Source organism: Lissotriton helveticus, chromosome 5_1 (genome assembly GCF_964261635.1).
Source record: "Lissotriton helveticus chromosome 5_1, aLisHel1.1, whole genome shotgun sequence".
Classification (NCBI taxonomy): domain Eukaryota; kingdom Metazoa; phylum Chordata; class Amphibia; order Caudata; family Salamandridae; genus Lissotriton; species Lissotriton helveticus.
This window is the reverse complement of record NC_136065.1, coordinates 97,543,186-97,564,018: the sequence shown is the minus strand read 5'-3', so window position 1 is coordinate 97,564,018 and position 20,833 is coordinate 97,543,186. Positions and strand designations below refer to the sequence as shown.

Below are 20,833 nucleotides of genomic sequence, written 5' to 3'. Positions count from 1 at the left end.
ATCTTTCTCCCCAGGATACTGTACATTTTTTGCTTTTCTGCAGGTTGTTTTCTGTGCCTCGGAAACGGTTCATTACACCATTATTGAAAAAGTTGAACTTTAAACAATACAAACCTGCCCTATTATTTCTCCAAATGATGGAAACGCCGGAAACTATGTACTGTGTGGCCAGTTTCTTGGCAGCATCTGTAAGATTAAGGAGGTCTGGACTGGATGTGTAATGCTGTAAGCTATTTCCTTTTAAACAAGTTCTTGTACCTGGGAAATAGGGCCTGGAAGAATAAATGTAATAGGTTCACTATTTCGAGCTTTTTATGGAAATGTATTTTGTATACAATTGTGTAATTTTAATTCCTCTAAATGTTTTTAATTGTTTGCATTTTTGTATAGCATACTTTTATGATTTTAATTAATCGAATAAAGTGGATTTGACTTGACTTGACATAGAGTCAATTTTCATAAATTTGCCTTCAAACTCCTCTTGTTTTGATTTAATTTGCCGCTTTTGAGCACCGCTCAAATACTTTCTTGGCTGTTTGCTCATTTCTTTCATTAAAATGTAATTGTAGAAAGTCAATGTAGTAGTAGAGCTGTAGAGTCCACGAATATGAAGGTACCAGTAAGAATATTTTGTGTACACCACCAAGATTGTAATTGTAGGTTTTATTTCACCAATACTGCCTAAAAGTAAGGGAAATCGAAAGCATTATTATTAAACACTACGGTAGCTTAACCATAATAACTATTCATGTTTATTCTGGGAATAAGTCATAGTGGTCATTTTGTGGTAGAGTGTCTGGCATAGCAATGCCTTCCTGGCCTAGGCTCGCTACCATCTCATTTTCTACAGTCTGCCTGCATACAGACTTTGGCTTACGTGTGAAACAATTTGTATGGCACTAAAGGGTTGTTGACATCGATATTACATGCCGAATATCTATGCAGACCCAGGATTGTAAGATCACAGTCGTGTCCGTTACCCTTGTTTGTGTAATAGCACAATGCCAGGACAACAGTACTCTCATGAGGACTCCAAAGGCTACTGCGGGGAATCCTACTTTCAGACAAACAATTATAGGCAAATGATGAGTTGACCTGTGAGGTGCTACGGACAAGTCACTGAATCATACATTAATCATACATGCTGCAGCCTGCTACCCAAGTTTATAAATATCGAAAGCTAGTGCGCCAGTCCGTCATGATTTATGAAGTCAAAGTGCTGTTATTTACAATTCAACGCTGTTTTGCCATCACTTTTAAACAAAAGTTTTTTTTTTTTAAATGAGGCTTATCCATTCTCATCAAAGTTGCAGTTTTGACATAAGGACATTTCTCCATTTTAAACATTTCTCCAGCTTAGCGTGTACCATAAACTTTTATCAAAACTTTCAAAGCGTCTTTCCCAATATTTCCCCAGTTTATTATTGCTGCTTCAGTTGCATGCATGTGTTGGTGCCCGTCCTCGCGCGCAGCAGCGCACCTGGAAGGACCTCATCAGCTTAACATTCTTATGAAGAGGTTCTGCGCTGGTAAAGCAAAAAATACCCTTGAAACAAAGATGCACTCACCACCATGTACTGTTACCATCGGAACTCTTGGCTGCTCGAACTTAGATTACATACCTCAAAATCACTTGAGTAGCCTTTCCAATGAGATAGGGAAGAAAGCAAGCACTGGCAAATGCCATTGAGTTAGACTTGTGTTTGCTGAAAGGTTTTAACAGGCTTCACTGGCCTACAGCAGGGTTACAGCATGGGAAGCTTCCCTAACACGAGGAGCAAGAGCAAGCTAGCAGACAATAAGTCCATGCAGTAGAGGTGGTGGAAAGTTTCCTCTCTCACATTACCCCCCCCCCCCCCACACAGACACACAGCAGGTAGAACGCAGATGGCAGCAGTGCAGTCAGCACTGCCTCCTATACTGCCTTCACTGTATGCACCACTGCCTACGCTATTATCTGCACTGTATGCACCACTGCCTCCTTTACTGTCTTCACACTGTATGCAGTACTGCCTCCTGTTTACCGTATGCAGCACTACCTCCTATACTACCTTCACTGTATGCACCATATAATTTCTCTACAATGTATGTATCGCTGCCTCCTATGCTATGTTCACCGTATGCACCACTGCCTCCTACTGTGTGTCCTCACTGCCAAGAAAAACCAAAGGTGATGATGGACGGAGCGTTGACAATACAAACACTCACCCCCAGTCAACTGATCTGGGTTTAATCCATCACCGTTCTTTAGCTCACTCCGCCACCCCAGTTGAGACATGGCCATATGCAAATCAGTCTGACCCTGTGCCTCATGGGAACAGTCCAGACCGAACTGCCAAGCCATGCCTTTCCTGGACCGGAAACAAGCTTCCCAGGACCGGTTTCTGGCATTACAGCCGTCTTCATCCGGGCTTGCTTGACTCCAGTGGCAAAGTGAGCAAGGGAGTCACTGCCAGCATCACTGCTTATCACACGGTGTCCTCACTGCATGCACCACCGGCTGGGATAGTGTATGCACCACTAACTACTGTCTAAGAAGCCCCAGAAAAGAGAAGCACCACCCTGTGAAGAACAATTTTAGAAGACAGAAGAGAAGATGCCTTTTACAGGGGCCATGAACAAGGCCATGTCAGTAACTCCCACGACAGACTGGTCCATATCCAATCAATGCACAACACTGATGTTTTTTAGGGAGAATCCTTTTAGGGGTTTCTGAGCTTTGAACTCGATTTTTGGAAATAGTTAGAAATTACATTTTCAATGAATACATGCAGAAGAGGGGAAGGGACGGAGAGTCTAGAATCCCCGTGTCTGTGATTCTACCATTACTTTATACTCTCCTTCCTCCCTACCCTGCTGCTCCTAGCTCTACTTCACCCGCACACCGCCCTAGCAGGCCTCCTTGCCTACACTCACGGAGGTTCACTGCATTCACGAGGCCATGAACATGAGGGACAAGAACTTGCTTAAGATGCAACAGAGAATGCAAAATTACCACCTTTGAGAAAGTGTTTGAGCTGGCAGTACGTGACAACGGTGAGGAAACAGGCTCTGACTGTGTAAAAATAACAGGCAATTATCGAACGAAAATAGAAAAAAAACAGAAACCTCACAATTCATCAGTCTGTAGATTATATGGCGTTTACTTGACTGTGACTCTCTTCTTAGAATTGTAATTAAAGAGACAAGTGTGATGTGGGGGATATGAAATGTAAGACCGTTGCAGAATATATACAGGTAATGCCCATTTACTTTCTTCCCTCCATGAAGCATGCACGGTCCCGGACAGACAGTCTACAGACTACAATCCTGGCCCTAGTGGGGGAGAGGAGCAGGAGAAGTCAGGACTCCCTTACACAATTGATCTGCACGGAGTGCACGCAGAGCTCACCTATTGAAAGAAGCATGGTCCAATTGAGTGGATTGCTTGTTAAGTGATGCACATTGCTTTAAATATAAAGAGTCTGGCAATCAGTAGCCAGTGCAGGCACATACAGCCAGGTGTTCTTCGAGTTTGCATTTGTAGGTTGTGAATCAGTCGGGCAGCTGCCTTCTGGGAGCTCCTCCATTTCAGTAGTACTAATATAGTCATTTGACGAGATAGTTCATTGAACAACTGAAACACAGAAGACAACGAAGGCAGCAGGAAGTGGAAAGCTTTTGATTGAAGCGGCAGCCGAGGTATTGGCCTAGTTGCCAAAGGCATCTCATCAGTTGGTGTGCACAACCTACTAAATGTTTAGTAATGTATGTTATAATTCAGTCAGCACTGTGAAAACAAAGGTCAAAGTCCTCAGTGGCAGCAGTCCTGTCAAGTGTCACGCATCGGGCGTGACACTAGCGCATTTCAGTGTGGTACTCCGCATTACCGCACTGAAATGCATTGTCACGCATATGCAGGTAAACTGTTAAGTGTGGCAGCACGCTGTCCGTGGGCACTCGCTGTTCCTGCAGCCAGCATGGGGCTCCCAGCAGAGTTAAGGCTGGCTGGCGCTCACTCTCTGTCACAGGAAACCCTATCCTGCCCTCCCTCTCCCCTGGGACTCACAGGAGTCAAGACAGCCCCTGCATATGGACAGCTATCAGCAGGCTGGATGGGCGGCAAATCCCTGAATTTCCGTGGCCGGTGGTGGCTCACGGCCTGCAGCAGCCTGCGCTGCAAATCGGCGACTGAATAAATGAACTCTGCTCCGGTGACCGATTTGTGAATTTAGATCCCCACACAGATAAGGAACCTTCCACGTGACGTGTGACAGTGTTCTTTTGTCAAACAGATGAATGCGATCCATAAGACAGTGCGTGCGCGCAGCCCCTTGTTGATCCGGCGCCCTGTCTGTTGTTTTTCCGGAAAGGCCTCGGTGCCCTTATTGGCCGGAGACAGACAGAGACGGGAAACTAGCAGGCAGATTTGATTTTCCTTGCCAATACAGTCGCTGCCTGCCAGAGTGGCACGTTTTAGTCCACAGCACCCCCGACCCACATGTGCAGCCTGGTATTCAGGAGATCATGGGGCCAGTCACATTCAAGGCAGTGTCGCAGGACAAGGGAGTCTGACTGCTGTAAACAACAAATCGAAGTTTTTACAGGTACGTTAATGGTTGGTGCACAGGTGCTGGGCAAACGCAAGCTACCAGTGCTATATGTAGCAGTGTTCTGTGTGTGTTAGCACCACCGTAGCATTATAAGAGGAAGATAACGGACAGTGAGTGGTATGGGTGGGCCCCAGTTCTGGAATAGCAGGTGGCGCTCAGGTGTGGACCGAGGTGCAGTGCTGAGACTTCTGGTTAATGTAATCACTGCAGCTGTGTTTGTAACATCATTGACACAGAATTGAACCCTGGTTGATGCATTGTAGATTAGTGACATATATTAGAAGTGCTACTAAGTCCTGGCCTCTTGCAGCACTATAAATATTCATGTCATTATTTTGAACTTGTATAACACAAGGTGAAAGAAAGGCTGTAATAACAATGTACACTAATATCCAGGGACTATTTAGTGTATGACAGGGGCATAACTACACTCCCTCTACCCTCGGAGTGTGACTGGGCCCCTGGCTCCCAGTATTGAAAGTGGCGCCTTAGCAGATATATGCATTTACGATCGTGTCTGCTGTGTTAAATGTTCAGCACTTTCTCTAGTCAGTGAGTTCTCAAACAGAAATTAAAACAAAGTTAGTTTAATTCTCTTAAAAAATAAATATGGAAATAGTACATGATGTTTGGAATTGGTGGAAGAAGAGTGCGAGTGGACCCTGCAGGCGGCAGGCCCCGCCGGTGACCGTCACCGTGACAGACTTACTTCGGGAGTTCTGTTCAGTCACACTCGTCTCGAGTCCTCCTGGACCTGAGCGTGGGCTTTTCCACTTCAATTCAAATCGATCGTTGTTGTTGCCTGTTCCTCCTTCTTCTTCACTATGGCCATGCGAGCGCGCCCCCTGCCCACACGCACACGTGACGTGACGCCAGTCACACCTCACACCTGACCTGATCCTGCGCCCTACTGCTTATTGGGCCGCCGACAGTGTTGTACCCCTGGGCCCGGGGCCGGCTGCCTGGCATTGGTCACCACTCACCAGCAGTGTTGACTGAATTATAACATACATTACTAAACATTTAGTAGGTTGTGCACACCAACTGATGAGATGCCTTTGGCAACTAGGCCAATACCTCGGCTGCCGCTTCAATCAAAAGCTTTCCACTTCCTGCTGCCTTCGTTGTCTTCTGTGTTTCAGTTGTTCAATGAACTATCTCGTCAAATGACTATATTAGTACTACTGAAATGGAGGAGCTCCCAGAAGGCAGCTGCCAGACTGATTCACAACCTACAAATGCAAACTCGAAGAACACCTGGCTCTATATGCCTGCACTGGCTACTGATTGCCAGACTCTTTATATTTAAAGCAATGTGCATCACTTAACAAGCAATCCACTCAATTGGACCATGCTTCTTTCAATAGGTGGGCTCTGCGTGCACTCCGTGCAGATCAATTGTGTAAGGGAGTCCTGACTTCTCCTGCTCCTCTCCCCCACTAGGGCCAGGATTGTAGTCTGTAGACTGTCTGTCCGCGACCGTGCATGCTTCATGGAGGGAAGAAAGTAAATGGGCATTACCTGTATATATTCTGCAACGGTCTTACATTTCATATCCCCCACATCACACTTGTCTCTTTAATTACAATTCTAAGAAGAGATTCACAGTCAAGTAAACGCCATATAATCTACAGACTGATGAATTGTGAGGTTTCTGTTTTTTTCTATTTTCGTTCGATAATTGCCTGTTATTTTTACACAGTCAGAGCCTGTTTCCTCACCGTTGTCACGTACTGCCAGCTCAAACACTTTCTCAAAGGTGGTAGTTTTGCATTCTCTGTTGCATCTTAAGCAAGTTCTTGTCCCTCATGTTCATGGCCTCGTGAATGCAGTGAACCTCCGTGAGTGTAGGCAAGGAGGCCTGCTAGGGCGGTGTGTGGGTGAAGTAGAGCTAGGAGCAGCAGGGTAGGGAGGAAGGAGAGTATAAAGTAATGGTAGAATCACAGACACGGGGATTCTAGACTCTCCGTCCCTTCCCCTCTTCTGCATGTATTCATTGAAAATGTAATTTCTAACTATTTCCAAAAATCGAGTTCAAAGCTCAGAAACCCCTAAAAGGATTCTCCCTAAAAAACATCAGTGTTGTGCATTGATTGGATATGGACCAGTCTGTCGTGGGAGTTACTGACATGGCCTTGTTCATGGCCCCTGTAAAAGGCATCTTCTCTTCTGTCTTCTAAAATTGTTCTTCACAGGGTGGTGCTTCTCTTTTCTGGGGCTTCTTAGACAGTAGTTAGTGGTGCATACACTATCCCAGCCGGTGGTGCATGCAGTGAGGACACCGTGTGATAAGCAGTGATGCTGGCAGTGACTCCCTTGCTCACTTTGCCACTGGAGTCAAGCAAGCCCGGATGAAGACGGCTGTAATGCCAGAAACCGGTCCTGGGAAGCTTGATTCCGGTCCAGGGAAGACATGGCTTGGCAGTTCGGTCTGGACTGTTGCCATGAGGCACAGGGTCAGACTGATTTGCATATGGCCATGTCTCAACTGGGGTGGCGGAGTGAGCTAAAGAACGGTGATGGATTAAACCCAGATCAGTTGACTGGGGGTGAGTGTTTGTATTGTCAACGCTCCGTCCATCATCACATTTGGTTTTTCTTGGCAGTGAGGACGCACAGTAGGAGGCAGTGGTGCATACGGTGAACATAGCATAGGAGGCAGCGATACATACATTGTAGAGAAATTATATGGTGCATACAGTGAAGGCAGTATAGGAGGTAGTGCTGCATACGGTAAACAGGAGGCAGTACTGCATACAGTGTGAAGACAGTAAAGGAGGCAGTGGTGCATACAGTGCAGATAATAGCGTAGGCAGTGGTGCATACAGTGAAGGCAGTATAGGAGGCAGTGCTGACTGCACTGCTGCCATCTGCGTTCTACCTGCTGTGTGTCTGTGTGGGGGGGGGGTGGGTAAGGTGAGAGAGGAAACTTTCCACCACCTCTACTGCATGGACTTATTGTCTGCTAGCTTGCTCTTGCTCCTCGTGTTAGGGAAGCTTCCCATGCTGTAACCCTGCTGTAGGCCAGTGAAGCCTGTTAAAACCTTTCAGCAAACACAAGTCTAACTCAATGGCATTTGCCAGTGCTTGCTTTCTTCCCTATCTCATTGGAAAGGCTACTCAAGTGATTTTGAGGTATGTAATCTAAGCTCGAGCAGCCAAGAGTTCCGATGGTAACAGTACATGCTGGTGAGTGCATGTTTGTTTCAAGGGTATTTTTTGCTTTACCAGCGCAGAACCTCTTCATAAGAATGTTAAGCTGATGAGGTCCTTCCAGGTGCGCTGTTGCGCGCGAGGACGGGCACCAACACATGCATGCAACTGAAGCAGCAATAATAAACTGGGGAAATATTGGGAAAGACGCTTTGAAAGTTTTGATAAAAGTTTATGGTACACGCTAAGCTGGAGAAATGTTTAAAATGGAGAAATGTCCTTATGTCAAAACTGCAACTTTGATGAGAATGGATAAGCCTCATTTAAAAAAAAAAAAAAAAACTTTTGTTTAAAAGTGATGGCAAAACTTCGTTGAATTGTAAATAACAGCACTTTGACTTCATAAATCATGACGGACTGGCGCACTAGCTTTCGATATTCATAAACTTGGGTAGCAGGCTGCAGCATGTATGATTAATGTATGATTCAGTGACTTGTCCGTAGCACCTCACAGGTCAACTCATCATTTGCCTAAAATTGTATTCGATCTCGTTCCTAATTGTTTGTCTGAAAGTAGGATTCCCCGCAGTAGCCTTTGGAGTCCTCATGAGAGTACTGTTGTCCTGGCATTGTGCTATTACACAAACAAGGGTAACGGACACGACGGTGATCTTACAATTCTGGGTCTGCATAGATATTCGGCATGTAATATCGATGTCAACAACCCTTTAGTGCCATACAAATTGTTTCACACGTAAGCCAAAGTCTGTCTGCAGGCAGACTGTAGAAAATTAGATGGTAGCGAGCCTAGGCCAGGAAGGCATTGCTATGCCAGACACCCTACGACAAAATGACCACTCTGACTTATTCCCAGAATAAACATGAATAGTTATTATGGTTAAGCTACCGTAGTGTTTAATAATAATGCTTTTCGATTTCTCTTACTTTTAGGCAGTATTGGTGAAATAAAACCTACAATTACAATCTTGGTGGTGTACACAAAATATTCTTACTGGTACCTTCATATTCGTGGACTCTACAGCTCTACTACTACATTGACTTTCTACAATTACATTTTAATCAAAGAAATGAGCAAACAGCCAAGAAAGTATTTGAGCGGTGCTCCAAAGCGGCAAATTAAATCAAAACAAGAGGAGTTTAAAGGCAAATTTATGAAAATTGACTCTATGTTTAGGTCTCAAGGTGATCATGACGCATCATCATCTCGTGCATCATTACCGGAAGACGATGCAGCTGCCTCATCAACAGGAGACAAAGCAGCATTGCCACTGCTACCAGTGACTGAAGGAAGCTCAGAGACTGAGAATACACCATCAGCAGACGAATCTCTGAGTGTAATATTGCAAACAAGTGCTGAAATTGTAAGTGCACCAGATGTATCAAAAGAACGTGAAGACGCTTCAAATGTGCTACTTGTTTCTGAAGTATTGCCTAACATTGAAGAAGAAACTAAAGACCTTATAAGTAAGGATGTGGATTTAGACTTAGAAGAACTAGAATGAAGCAGTACCCAGTTTTGCCAGGATTTGTACCCGAGTGATAGAGGGAACTTTTTAGACAAACCTTTGCATGATACCGAGTTACGAAGGTTTGTCATTGCAAGTGGCCCATGCAAGCCTAGAGGACCCTTCCCACGAGATAATAAAAACAGGTGCTTTTCCACAAACTACTACTGCAAGGAAAATAGGACTGGAGATAAGACTCCAAGACTGTGGTTGTGCTACTCTTTAAAAATGGACAGTGCATACTGTGAACCTTGTTGGCTTTTTGGAGATAGAAAACTTTCATCCTATCAGCAAGCATGGGCTAATGGTATTAAAGATTGGCAAGGCATATCTCGAAAAATTAAAGAACATGAAATGACGCACTCACATTTAGCGGCTTGTTCTGTACATGGAAGATGGAGGCAGGATGACACGATCGATACACAACTGGAATCCGACTACAAAGAGCAGGTGAACTATTGGACACAAATTCTGAATAGGATCATCGATGTTACACTTCTGTTGTCAACTTGCAATTTACCTTTCAGAGGACATAGAGAAAAACTGAAAGAAAAAGATGGTGGGAACTTTCTGGCAGTCATTGAACTTTTGGCCAAATATGATCCTGTTCTAAACCATCTGATTACAAGAGAGAGTAGAGTTAAATACTTGAGTCCTGCTATTCAAAATGAGCTGATTGAAATGCTTTCAAATAAAGTGCAAAATGAGATAGTAAGTGAAATCAAAAATGCACCATTTTACTCCGTTATAATGGACACAACGCAGGACATTAAAAAAGAAGACCAATTAAGCCTGGTCATCCGATATGTGACACTGTGCCTGAACACTGAGGAAATTCCAACTGAAATTAATGAAAGATTTGTTGGTTTCTATAAAATTACAGACCAAAGTGCTGAGGGGATAGCAAATGCTTAATAAATGTAGAGGCCAGGGATATGATGGTGCCAGCACAATGAGTGGTATATATAGTGGAGTGCAAACCAGAATACGGCAGAAAGAACCCACTGCTGTCTATGTACACTGTGCTGCTCATAATCTCAATTTAGTGTTGAATGATGCATGCATGCACATTCCTGAAATTAAAGAATTCTATGATATTATAGAGAAAGTGTATTTATTTTTCAGCCAAAGCATCAAACGGTGGGAACTTCTTACGGTTACAAATGAGAGCACAACTCATTCAAAGCCAACACTGAAGAGACTCTGTCCAACACGTTGGGCATCCAGACATGATGCTCTCCATGCTCTACGCTATCGTTTTATGGACATCATGAAAGCACTCACTACAATTTTACTGCAGTCTAAAAAGGTTGAGGAGCGCGCAGAAGCTCAGGGTCTTAGGAAGTGCATGGAGACTTTTGAGTTTGTGGTAATGGTTGTAATCCAGTCCAAAGTGCTGGAGACAATAAATATTGTGTCCAAACTGCTTTAGTCTAAAGATCTGGACCTTTTACAAGCACCAAATATGCTAAGTACTGCAGCGAATACATTTGCCAGTTTTAGAGAACAGTTTGACGATGTTAAAAGCTCAGCATGTTTACTTGCGGCTGCATGGGGAATTCAATTGCATTTTAGACAAAAACGACCACGACGCAAAAAAAAGCACTTCGATGAACTCTGTGAAGACCAAAGGCTGTGCAATCCTGAAGAAAATTTTAAGGTGTCTGTGTTTTATGCTACCATAGACATTGTTGTAAATCAAATAAAAAGTCGTTTTGCTGGTATGAACACCTTAATCCAATGCTTCCATTTCATGATGCCTTCAGAAATCCTGAGAGCTACTGAGGAGGAGTTGTTTGAAGCAGCCATGACCCTTGCAGCTCATTACGAAAAAGACTTGTCCCCAGAGTTTGCACAACAACTCATCGCTTTCAAGGCAGTGTTGAAAGAACAAATAAAACTTATCTCAGGTGGCACAATAAAAGATCTGGCTGACCTTTTATTTTTGAGAAACCATGCAATTCTGCCCAGTGTTTTGGATGTTGCAACAGCACTGAAACTTTTTCTAACAATTCCAGTTACTGTAGCCAGTGCAGAAAGGTCATTTTCAAAGTTAAAATTAATCAAAAACTATCTCTGAAGCACAATGACGCAGGAAAGGCTGTCGGGGCTGGCAACTTTAAGCATCGAGAGCGATCGAGCAATAAAAATAAATTTGAAAGCTTTAACAGAAGACTTTGCACGAAGAAAGGCCAAGAGGCAAACATTCTTTCAGTCAAGTACATCTCTCCAGTTCAGTGAACCAAGCAGTAGTAGCCTTCAGCCACCAGTCTAATTTGCCAGCCCAGTCACTCTTCCTGATGTAAGCAGCAGTCTTCAGCCTTGTGTTCACTCTAACTATTGTTTTCTGCTGTATCACCCTTAAAACTCTGCAATACATTTCATCAGGCTCCTGCAAGCACTGTTCCTACTTCATGTATCTGTCCTGTGAGGAGTCCCATGAGGAAGCAGTAAGTAATATGGTATTCTGCCAGTATATCATACTTTAAATATTGGACGCTTATAAATAGGCTTGGCTACCTCAGTATTCTGAACATGCGTTTATAGAGGAAAGAAGAAAAGTATACAGATTAACTGAATCTGACATATATGCACCCCCTTGACACTTTTCTTTTGCACAGACAAAAGGGCCGTTATTTGAGTAAACAGCTTTGTTTATTTTGCTGCTGCACTTGTTATTGTTTTGATGGTCCCTTACATATTTGCGCCTTTATGCCCAAACTAAAGGGGCATACTTTGTCATAACTGGTTTAATGTTCATGCTGCTAAACTTGTTGTTGTTTTTATCACTTACGTTTAAATATTTGCACCTTTATGCAAAAATAAAAGGGGCATTGTTTGACTGGATGGGTTTGATGTTTATGCTGCTAAATTGTTATTACTTAACCAGGCACTTTGACATATTTATGCCTTCATGCACCAACAAAGGGGATTAGTCTGACTAAATAGGTTTGATTTATGTATGCTGCTTTGCTGTTGCTGTACTTGTTACTGTTTTGCTAGTCACTTTGACATATTTGAGCCTTCAAAAAGGGAATTGATAGTTTAAACTGGTTTGGTTATTGAATGTGCTGTAGTTGTTGTTCATCAGTTGGTTTGAAATATATGTGCCTTTATGCACACACCAAGCTGGGAATTGTTTGACTAACCTGGCTTCAATTTTGCATACTACTGGACTTTTTTTTACCATGCACTTTGAAAGTATTTTCAGCTTGATGCAAGAAGAAAGTTGGATTGTTTTGCAAAACATGCTTGATTTATGTATATTGCTGGCCTGGTGATTGCTTAATTTTGCCCTTTGAAGTATTTGCACTTTTTCTTTTCCTATACCAAGTACAGTTTGTATAGATTATCATTAGGTACTTGCTGATATGGTTTGTTTTTATTGTACATACAGTGTTATTTATGGTGTTGCTTGCACTTGTCTGTAATACGTGTGCTTTAAATCTTGTATTTAGTCATTGTTTACACTACAGAAATGATAAATTAAAACAAACATCTGTATCAGTGTTCTGAAGCATCCAAACCGTTTTCTTCCTCAGCCTGGCTTGTTTGCCTCCCTGTTTTGCAGTGCTTACTAATAAAGACATTATGATTGAAATTCCTTCCTCAGTTCACGTTATTATCATGCACAACCCTTGACAGTTGCTATTGTGTAGCATGCATGCATATAATTCAACATGTCAATTTCTCTTGACTTTCGCAGGATACTGAGTTATAGCTTGTGTACTTCTCATGTATATTGTCAGACGAATTTTTATGGAATTGCAGGTTTGGGTTTCTCTTTCAAAGTTTCAAGGTATTGTCAATTCTATATCAGACCCTTCATAGTTGTTCTTTGTTCTTCAGCCATAGGCAGTTCATGAGACAATAGGATCACTCCTTGGCATTGTTCTGATTGCTGCATCAGTTACATAATCTGCTTTTGACAGGATTGTTGCAAAGGCCATAGCGTGTATGTTGAGAGTGTTTCCCACTTTCTCACTAGAACTTACAGAAAGACAATACAGAGGCATTTCATTTAAATGTTGGAGGTTTCAAAGCAAAATATGCTAGATTTCGGGGTGGTAGGGCAAAGTGGTACATGGTGGGCCGCGCCGCCGGGGAGGCATGGTGGGCCGCGCCGCGGGGGGGGGGGCCCTCCATGTGTTTTGCAGGGGGGCCCCCTCAAGTTTCGTTACGCCAACAGCCGCTCGTCAATTCTACTTGGTCTCAAGTGGGTGCCGCTGAAGCCTTTAACCCCCATCAACCCCCTCCCATCGTCCTTACACCTACTGTCGCCACACCACAACGGCCACCAGGTTTTCTTTCCGCTCAGGGCGCTGTCCCGGCCAATCCGATTAAGGCCGGTCTTGCTGGCTCAGGAACACACAGGTAGTGCACCTGTACTCCCCTTATAAATATAGCAGGAGGGAAGTGATTTCAGGGGGCGGACTGGTAACCAAAACCGGCCCTGGCAAAGTGCTCGTCCGGCTCCCCCCACCCCCCTGGGGGATTGGGGGTGCGACCGTGCTCTTTGCCAGGGCCGGTTTTCGGCCGATTTTGTTACAGGGCCATTTTTGCAGCGTTTACAGGGCCGTTTTTTTCTGGGCCGTTTTTGCAGCAACGCTGCAAAAACGTCCCCGTAACAAAAACGGCCCCCAGAGGCCTAAAACCGGCCCCCAACCTTGCGGCGCACCGGGGGATTGCCCGGTGCCCGCAACGGCCAGTCCGGGCCAGATGAAAACACAACAGCAACCAAGAAGCGCCTACTTATTTGGGGCTAACATCTCCCAGCTGATTCACGAGTAGCAATAAAAATGTAAGGCAGCTTTACAGGGCAGGTGAGTAGCTCTAGGTCAAAAGTCACTTTCAACCAGTCCTGACTTTTTAAGCAATTACTTTTCTTTTGTCTTGGGTATTGTAGTTTTCTGATGCCCACACTGTATTTACGTGGCTACAATTACCAGGGTAAAGGGGGGGAGGGGAGGGGGCTTTTACCAGGGTGAAGGGGGGGGGGGGCTTCTGACGTGGCGCTTGATGGACGATGTGCGTTTACTGCTGGGACTACTTCGCGCACAGGGCACCCCCCACTCCACGGCAGGGGCCCACCGAAGCATCAACGCACAAGGCTTGTCAGCGAAGCTGCTAAAACAAGCATTTGCAAGGCAATTGGTCTCACATTTACTCGTGTTTGAGCTATTCACGTTGCAAATAACAATGCTTTTTATTTTTATTTTCGTTTTTAAAACTTAAATAAAAGTTATTGTCATTTACAATGCCAATAGCGTAAACTTGCATAAATGGGAGACCTATTGCATTGCAAATGCGTGTTCTTCTTTCAGTTTCCTTCCTCTCTCTCTATTGATCACTTGGGTTAGCATCTTGAAACCCTCATAGGAATAATAACCTTTTGTATGCTTTTGGACACGTTATATTTTAGCTTTATATATATATGTACTAACCCTGCAACAGTATTACTCTATGTATCTTTCTTATGGAAAATCAATAAAGTACTTTGAAATAAAAATTTAAAAAAAGAAAGAAAGAAAGAACTTAAGACTGCATGGAAGTGTTCCTTGGCTCAGGAACATGTTGTATAAGGGCCTCTCCTTGGAGCAGTTTAATGAAGGATGAAGGAAGTGCCTCGTCTTCGTAGGAGGTTGCCTACAGAGAGTTCAGGATACTGGAATGATACATGTGCGATACTGGATTGACGAAATTCTATTTGATGGTGAGAACATGGGTAGATGGTTGGAAGAAAAGGGAGTGTGGAAGGGATAATGTTGCATCTGATTTGTTGACCTTAGTGAAGAATAGGGGGATTGCATTGCATTTTTTCAAATGATGCAGGGACTGTGGGTTCTGGGAGAGGATTGATTCAATATTTGACAGCCTTGAAGAGGGCTTTGCTTCCGTTGGTTGACTCACTGCTCACTGATGGTGGTTTTGTAGTAAAAGGATTTAGCTGCAATGATGAAGGAGCTGCAGTTAGAGTTAGTGGTTTTAGTAGGGTGTTTGAACTTCTCTTGTTTTCTCATGGCACGTTTGTTGTCATTACGCTCTGGCATCTTTGGTGGGCTTGAGTGTTTAGGCATGTTTTTGAATTGTTTACAGAATAATATCTTTGTTGGATTGAAAGGTTATTTTTCCTCTTTTCAGTAGTCAATATTCAATATTCAATATATTTATTAAAGATTTGGAACTCCTAGGAGGTCCACATAAAATGCATTAATAGAATTACAAATAAAACAGAAACACATAACAACCATAATCACAAACCATCATAAAATTTATCAAGAGACTGCCTTCGATTAGCTAAATTTCGATAAGAAGAAACAAACAATATTATCAGAAAACCTGATCATACAGTGCTTGAGATTTTCCACATTATAACTCCTAGGATGATATATTGGACATTATATAAGCTCACAGTTCTTTTAATAAGAACAAAAAGTTCCATTTCAACTAGAGAATCAATTTAAAATTAGAGACAGAATAAAACATGGGCATAATCAGACCTGTGCAAAAGGCAATTCAGTAGCAACCAGCTCACAAGAGAAAAACCTCCTGAATCCCACTGCATATAAGTTTTTAGAATGAACAACAGAACATAGTGGGAAGCATAAAGCAACCTAACCCTAATTATGAGAAAATAGCAGTTAATAGCTGCCTATCAATGTGCAAAATACAAATTAATAAAACTAAAGACTACTACATATGGAGAGCTAGCTAAAAGGCTGGCTAAGGGGATAACCACCCGTTTGAAAAGTGTACTAAAAAAGCAAGAGAAATTAAAAAGCTTTAGTCCCACTGCTTCGTTTTTTGTTCAAAGTTGATAATCTCGGGTTGATGCTACATTTTATACACAATCTTATAGAAACATCATTACAAGGTTAATAAATTCCTTAAAATAATTAAATAATTTTACGCACACTGCTTCGTTTTTAGGACAAAAGAGATAATCTCGAGCTTATGCTACGTTTTTAACGGAGTTTTGTAAAAACATCGGACGGAGCCGACGATAACGGCTGAATGGTAGTCCTGATACTCAAGTGTAGTATATGCGATAGTGATAGGGGTGGCAAGGTGGTCGGTCCAGTTGAGGATGGAAAGATGGTCCATCCAGTCGAGAGCTATAGGTGTGTTGCAGCGGGAACTTGGAGACACCGATAGAGTGTGGTCTGACTGGTTGCCTTTGTGTTGGGATGCTGAGCCGTTGTTTTATTTCCAGTGTGTTGAGAAATATGTACAAGGCTTCCTTCATGATTTGTGTTGGAGTTGCAGGGAGGTGGAAGTGGATGTGCCAGAGGAATGAGAGATGGCTGTGTTGGATGGAGGCAGAGCTGATGACGTCTGAGATTTCTTCTATTAAGTGCTTGTTTGGTCCGGGTCGTCTGTAGATCTATTAGAAGGAGGCTTTTTTGGAGATTGATAGTGGGAAGTAGGAAGGAGGGGAGTTTGAAGGAGTTGGGTATGGTAAAGTTACTGAGAGTAAAGATCAGAATAGCCTGTGTATGACTGCAAGCTCCCCCCTCCTGTTCGTAATACGTGATCTATGTGTGGAAACGTCTAATTTAGGGATGAGGACGTCCAGGATGTGAGTGAAGAAGGGTGTGAACCATGTCCAAGACGGAAACTAGGTTAGATTGCTGCACAGTATGCATTCATTAGCAATAATTCCGATATTCACAGATATTGTACCTTTTTCATGCTTTGAGTTCTCAAAATGTTTCTGTGATATTATGGGCAGCATACACGGTTATTGCACTTACAACACTTGTTAGATTAGATATTTTAGTTTGGTTCTGTGTTGTTCTGGAATATTTCATAAAGTCTCTAGGACAAAGTTTCTTTTTTACGTAGTGCCTAGTCTAAATGTTTCCATACTTTAGGTAGATAAAGTGTGCACAATGCCAAGTAGGAGTAAGTGCCAGTGATAATGCTAGTTTCCCTGGAGCAGGGATTCTAGTGTTAGGTCCTTCTAGGCAAGAACAGGGCCAACAAGGTTACATCACTGTCTGTGTCGTTCTCTGTGGCACTGTGATTTGTTCAACTGGTACTTACAATCTGTATATGTGTGGCTTACAATCTGGATCTGTGTGGCTGAACTTACATCATTAATGTATGAGTGGTGCCTGCAGTCTGGGCACATGTGGCAGGCACTGTAGGGACTCTTTTTTTAAAGTAAAATTCACTCTACCTATCTACACTTATTTCTTGCACTCCGATCCCTGCAGGTAAAACTTCAAGAGTGGTGGCGTCTTCTCAAGATCGAGGAAGAATATACTCTGGAGTCTAAAGTCAAGGACGAGGAACAAAATAAAACCATGAGGGTGAGTGGCTATAGTGAGTGCTATGTCTCTGGATCTGTATATGTCTTATTTATTTATTTTATTTTATTTTATAGCATTTATAAGGCGCACAGCTACCCACAAAGGGTTTCCCGGCGCCGAATAAGCAAGAACACAGGGTACAACTAAAGAGAGAACAGATCCGAAAGCAATTATTTGTCGAACAACCAGGTTTTAACGCTTTTCCTGAAGCTCCTATAGTTTTCTTATTTGCGTATTTGAATGGGCAGAGTGTTCCAAAGAGTTGGACCCAAATATGAAAAGGATCTTCCTCCCATTCTAGCCCGTTTGTACCTGGGTACCGCAAAGTTCGCTGATGTGACTGAACGAAGATTGCGATTAGGAAGGTAAGGCTTAGCAAGATCTTGAAGATACTTGGGAGCAACCCCAGCTTTTTTTTTTTTTTTTTTCTTTTAAACCTTTATTGAATCACAAAAGCATACAGACACGGGCCTACAACTATCTTGGCCGGCCTCAAAATCAATGTGAAGCACAAATGTAACAATAGAACGGCTCAGCAGTCTCTAGAGAAAAACCAGCCAGAGGTCAAAATGACACATATGAAAAGGTGACCGTTGAGCACAGGATAAATCAGGTTAATTTTAAAGTTTATAAATGAAAAGAAGCAGTCGACATGCGATCCGCAGTAAGCAAAGAGGGGGCAATGAACCCAACATATTATCAACAATGCCAAGAGTCGCAATCGGAGGAGTAGCTGAAAAATACGCTTTCAGGATAAAATCGCACGCAAATCAATAAAGGTCAGAAGGCCATGAAATAACATCCAGAGGCCAAATTATCGTGCAACACAGGATAGTGACATGGTAAACTCCAGCGATGCCGGCAACAATAAATCAGGTTAGACGATCAGAATGGTCAGCAGTTTTACAGGATGTGGGAGGAGTTCAGTTCAAATAAAATTGAAGAATCAGATTAAATGCAACATTACGACATCATTCACTGTGCTATGCACATGTAGGGACAATAGCCTTCAATTCAGCGCATCAATGAGAACACAACAAGAGGATACAAGTCCGAGAGCAGTCCATCGAGGCACAGTAACCCACCCACTAAGCGATTAATATGAACAGGATCCTGCAACAAAAAGGGACACAAATAATCATCCACTCGAGGAACCTAAACCCCCGACTCCAACTAAAAGTTATTAAGGAAGAGTTATTAAGAAAGAAGAAAGAAAGAAGAGGAAAGAAAAGGCGGGCCATAGAGACAAAGAGAAACAAAAAAACACACCCCACCCCCACCCCCCACCCTGCATGCAGCGGAAGGCCACGGCCCCCCCCCCCATAGGCATGCCTGTCGCCCTAGAAAACCCGAAAAATGGGAAAACAGGAGGAGGGCCCTAGCTCCGGCCCCAGACACGCCCCCACCTACCCATCTTGACGAACAAAGAGCCCACCATAATGGAGGGCAAACAACAATGTAGAATCATCCCGGTCACTCAAAGTCGCACCCACAAGCTATGTCACAGTCCGGCATCAGAAAATCCAATAAGTATGTAAAAAGTCCAGGTTCAGCCTTGTCCAGTCCGGGTCGAGGTAGTAAGGCGCCGCACGTTGTAGGGAAGCAGATTCGATGCGTCCACAGTCACTTTTGGAGCCAATGTAGCAGCAATGAGACGGAAAGAAGACAATGTGATTGCGCAGCTCCAGAACACACTAGCCATCGCAAAAACAAAGTAAGGACGGTCAGGAGCAATAACAGCCGATTGGCGGGTGAGAACATCCGTAAGCACAGAAGCTCGGCTGCAGGTCCCACCAAATCCACAATCAGACTGCACCCAGGTCAGGGGGTCCTCAGCGCCAACACACCAGGAGATGTCGGGCTCCGGACCAGCAGTCTGGCCGTCCGCCATTGGACACATCGCCACTATCTGCAGGTCATCACCGTGTAGCAAGCGATTCCTCAATTCGGAATGCAAATCTGCGAGGGCCAGTAGAACATCTCGCGTTGTGAGTTCCATCGCCCCAGTACCGGTCAGTGTGGTGTGCCACTCTCGCAAGGGACCCCAGAGCAGGAAAAGAAGCAAGCCCCACCAGCTGCCAGGAAATCAATCGCTGTCCACCACGCGCCAGCAGATCTCAACAGGCACACACGGGAACAGAAAACACCCACCGCGTTGCAAAGCACTCGCCGGGCATAACCGAATGCTCACTCAGAGCAACACTGTAGGGGTATCCATCGGTCGCCGGCGGTGCATGGGGTGGGGCGAAGCCGGTTCGTATGTCGGCAGGCGCAGCCGAGTGTGCGACCAGTGGCAGGCAACTGCGCAATTCGGTGATGGGCTGCTCTGGGGTGTCAGTGCAATCCCCTATCTGCCGTCTCTGGCCGCTCCAATCGAAAGTCCCGGTCCGGATCACCGGGCGAAGATGATCTCTCGGGGCCGCTGTTGTGCAGCCGCGCACCGGCTGCAGCGTCACGCAAGGTCCCGGTCCAGTCAGTGCCAGGGCCGGAAAGTTTGGGGCGATGGATCTCGGCCGTCAGGAATAGGTTTCGTGCCGGAGTGATATCGCCGCACTCCAGAGATATTCTGCCGGATTTGGCCGCAAACGGGATGCAGGATCGGTGCCAGGATGGGGCGAAAGGCGAGGGCGTGCGGCGGAGCCGGGCGTCTATGCGGCCATTTTGGCCGCCGTCTTGGCTCCTGAGCAATCCCAGCTTTGATTTTAAACAGATAGGTCAGAGTTTTGAAGCGAATCCGGTTTTCGACCCTGAGCCAGTGCAGATCCCTAAGATGTTTAGTGATCCTGGCATATCTGGGAATTTTGCAAAGCAGTCTGGCCGCAGCGTTTTGTACCAGTTGCAGGCGTCTTATCACTGCTTTGTTTGCACCCAGGTATAGGATGTTACCGTAGTCAAGCCGAGATGTCACCAAGGCATTGACTACGGTCTTCTGGGTGGTAGTTGGTAACATCCAGATAATTTTACGTAGCCATCTAAGAATAGTGAAACATATGCCAGCCACTTTGTTGGCTTGTTGTGCCATGGATAGATTGTCATCTATGATGACCCCAAGATTTCTAACCTGAGTGGCTGGGGTCGGGAGCTTGCCCCGTGAGGTTGGCCAGTGGGGATCACTCCAGAGATCTTTACTGTTCCCTAGGAGGAGGATCTCTGTTTTTTCCCCATTTAATTTAAGTTGGTTGTCCGACATCCAGCAGAAAATTTCATGAAGGCCTGTTCTAAGTGCAGATGGAGCAGACGGGTCAGA

The 20,833-nt window shown here is 44.2% G+C and overlaps 1 protein-coding gene across 1 annotated transcript in view; it reads left to right on the top strand.

Moving 5' to 3' along the window:
- Positions 1-20,833, top strand: part of LOC144754212 (E3 ubiquitin-protein ligase TRIM11-like) — a 154,703-nt gene that overhangs the window by 29,926 nt on the left and 103,944 nt on the right. Inside the window, exon 2 of the mRNA XM_078641798.1 lies at positions 17,491-17,586. Coding sequence (XP_078497924.1) covers positions 17,491-17,586 — 96 coding nt within the window. The remainder of the gene's footprint in view (positions 1-17,490; positions 17,587-20,833) is intronic.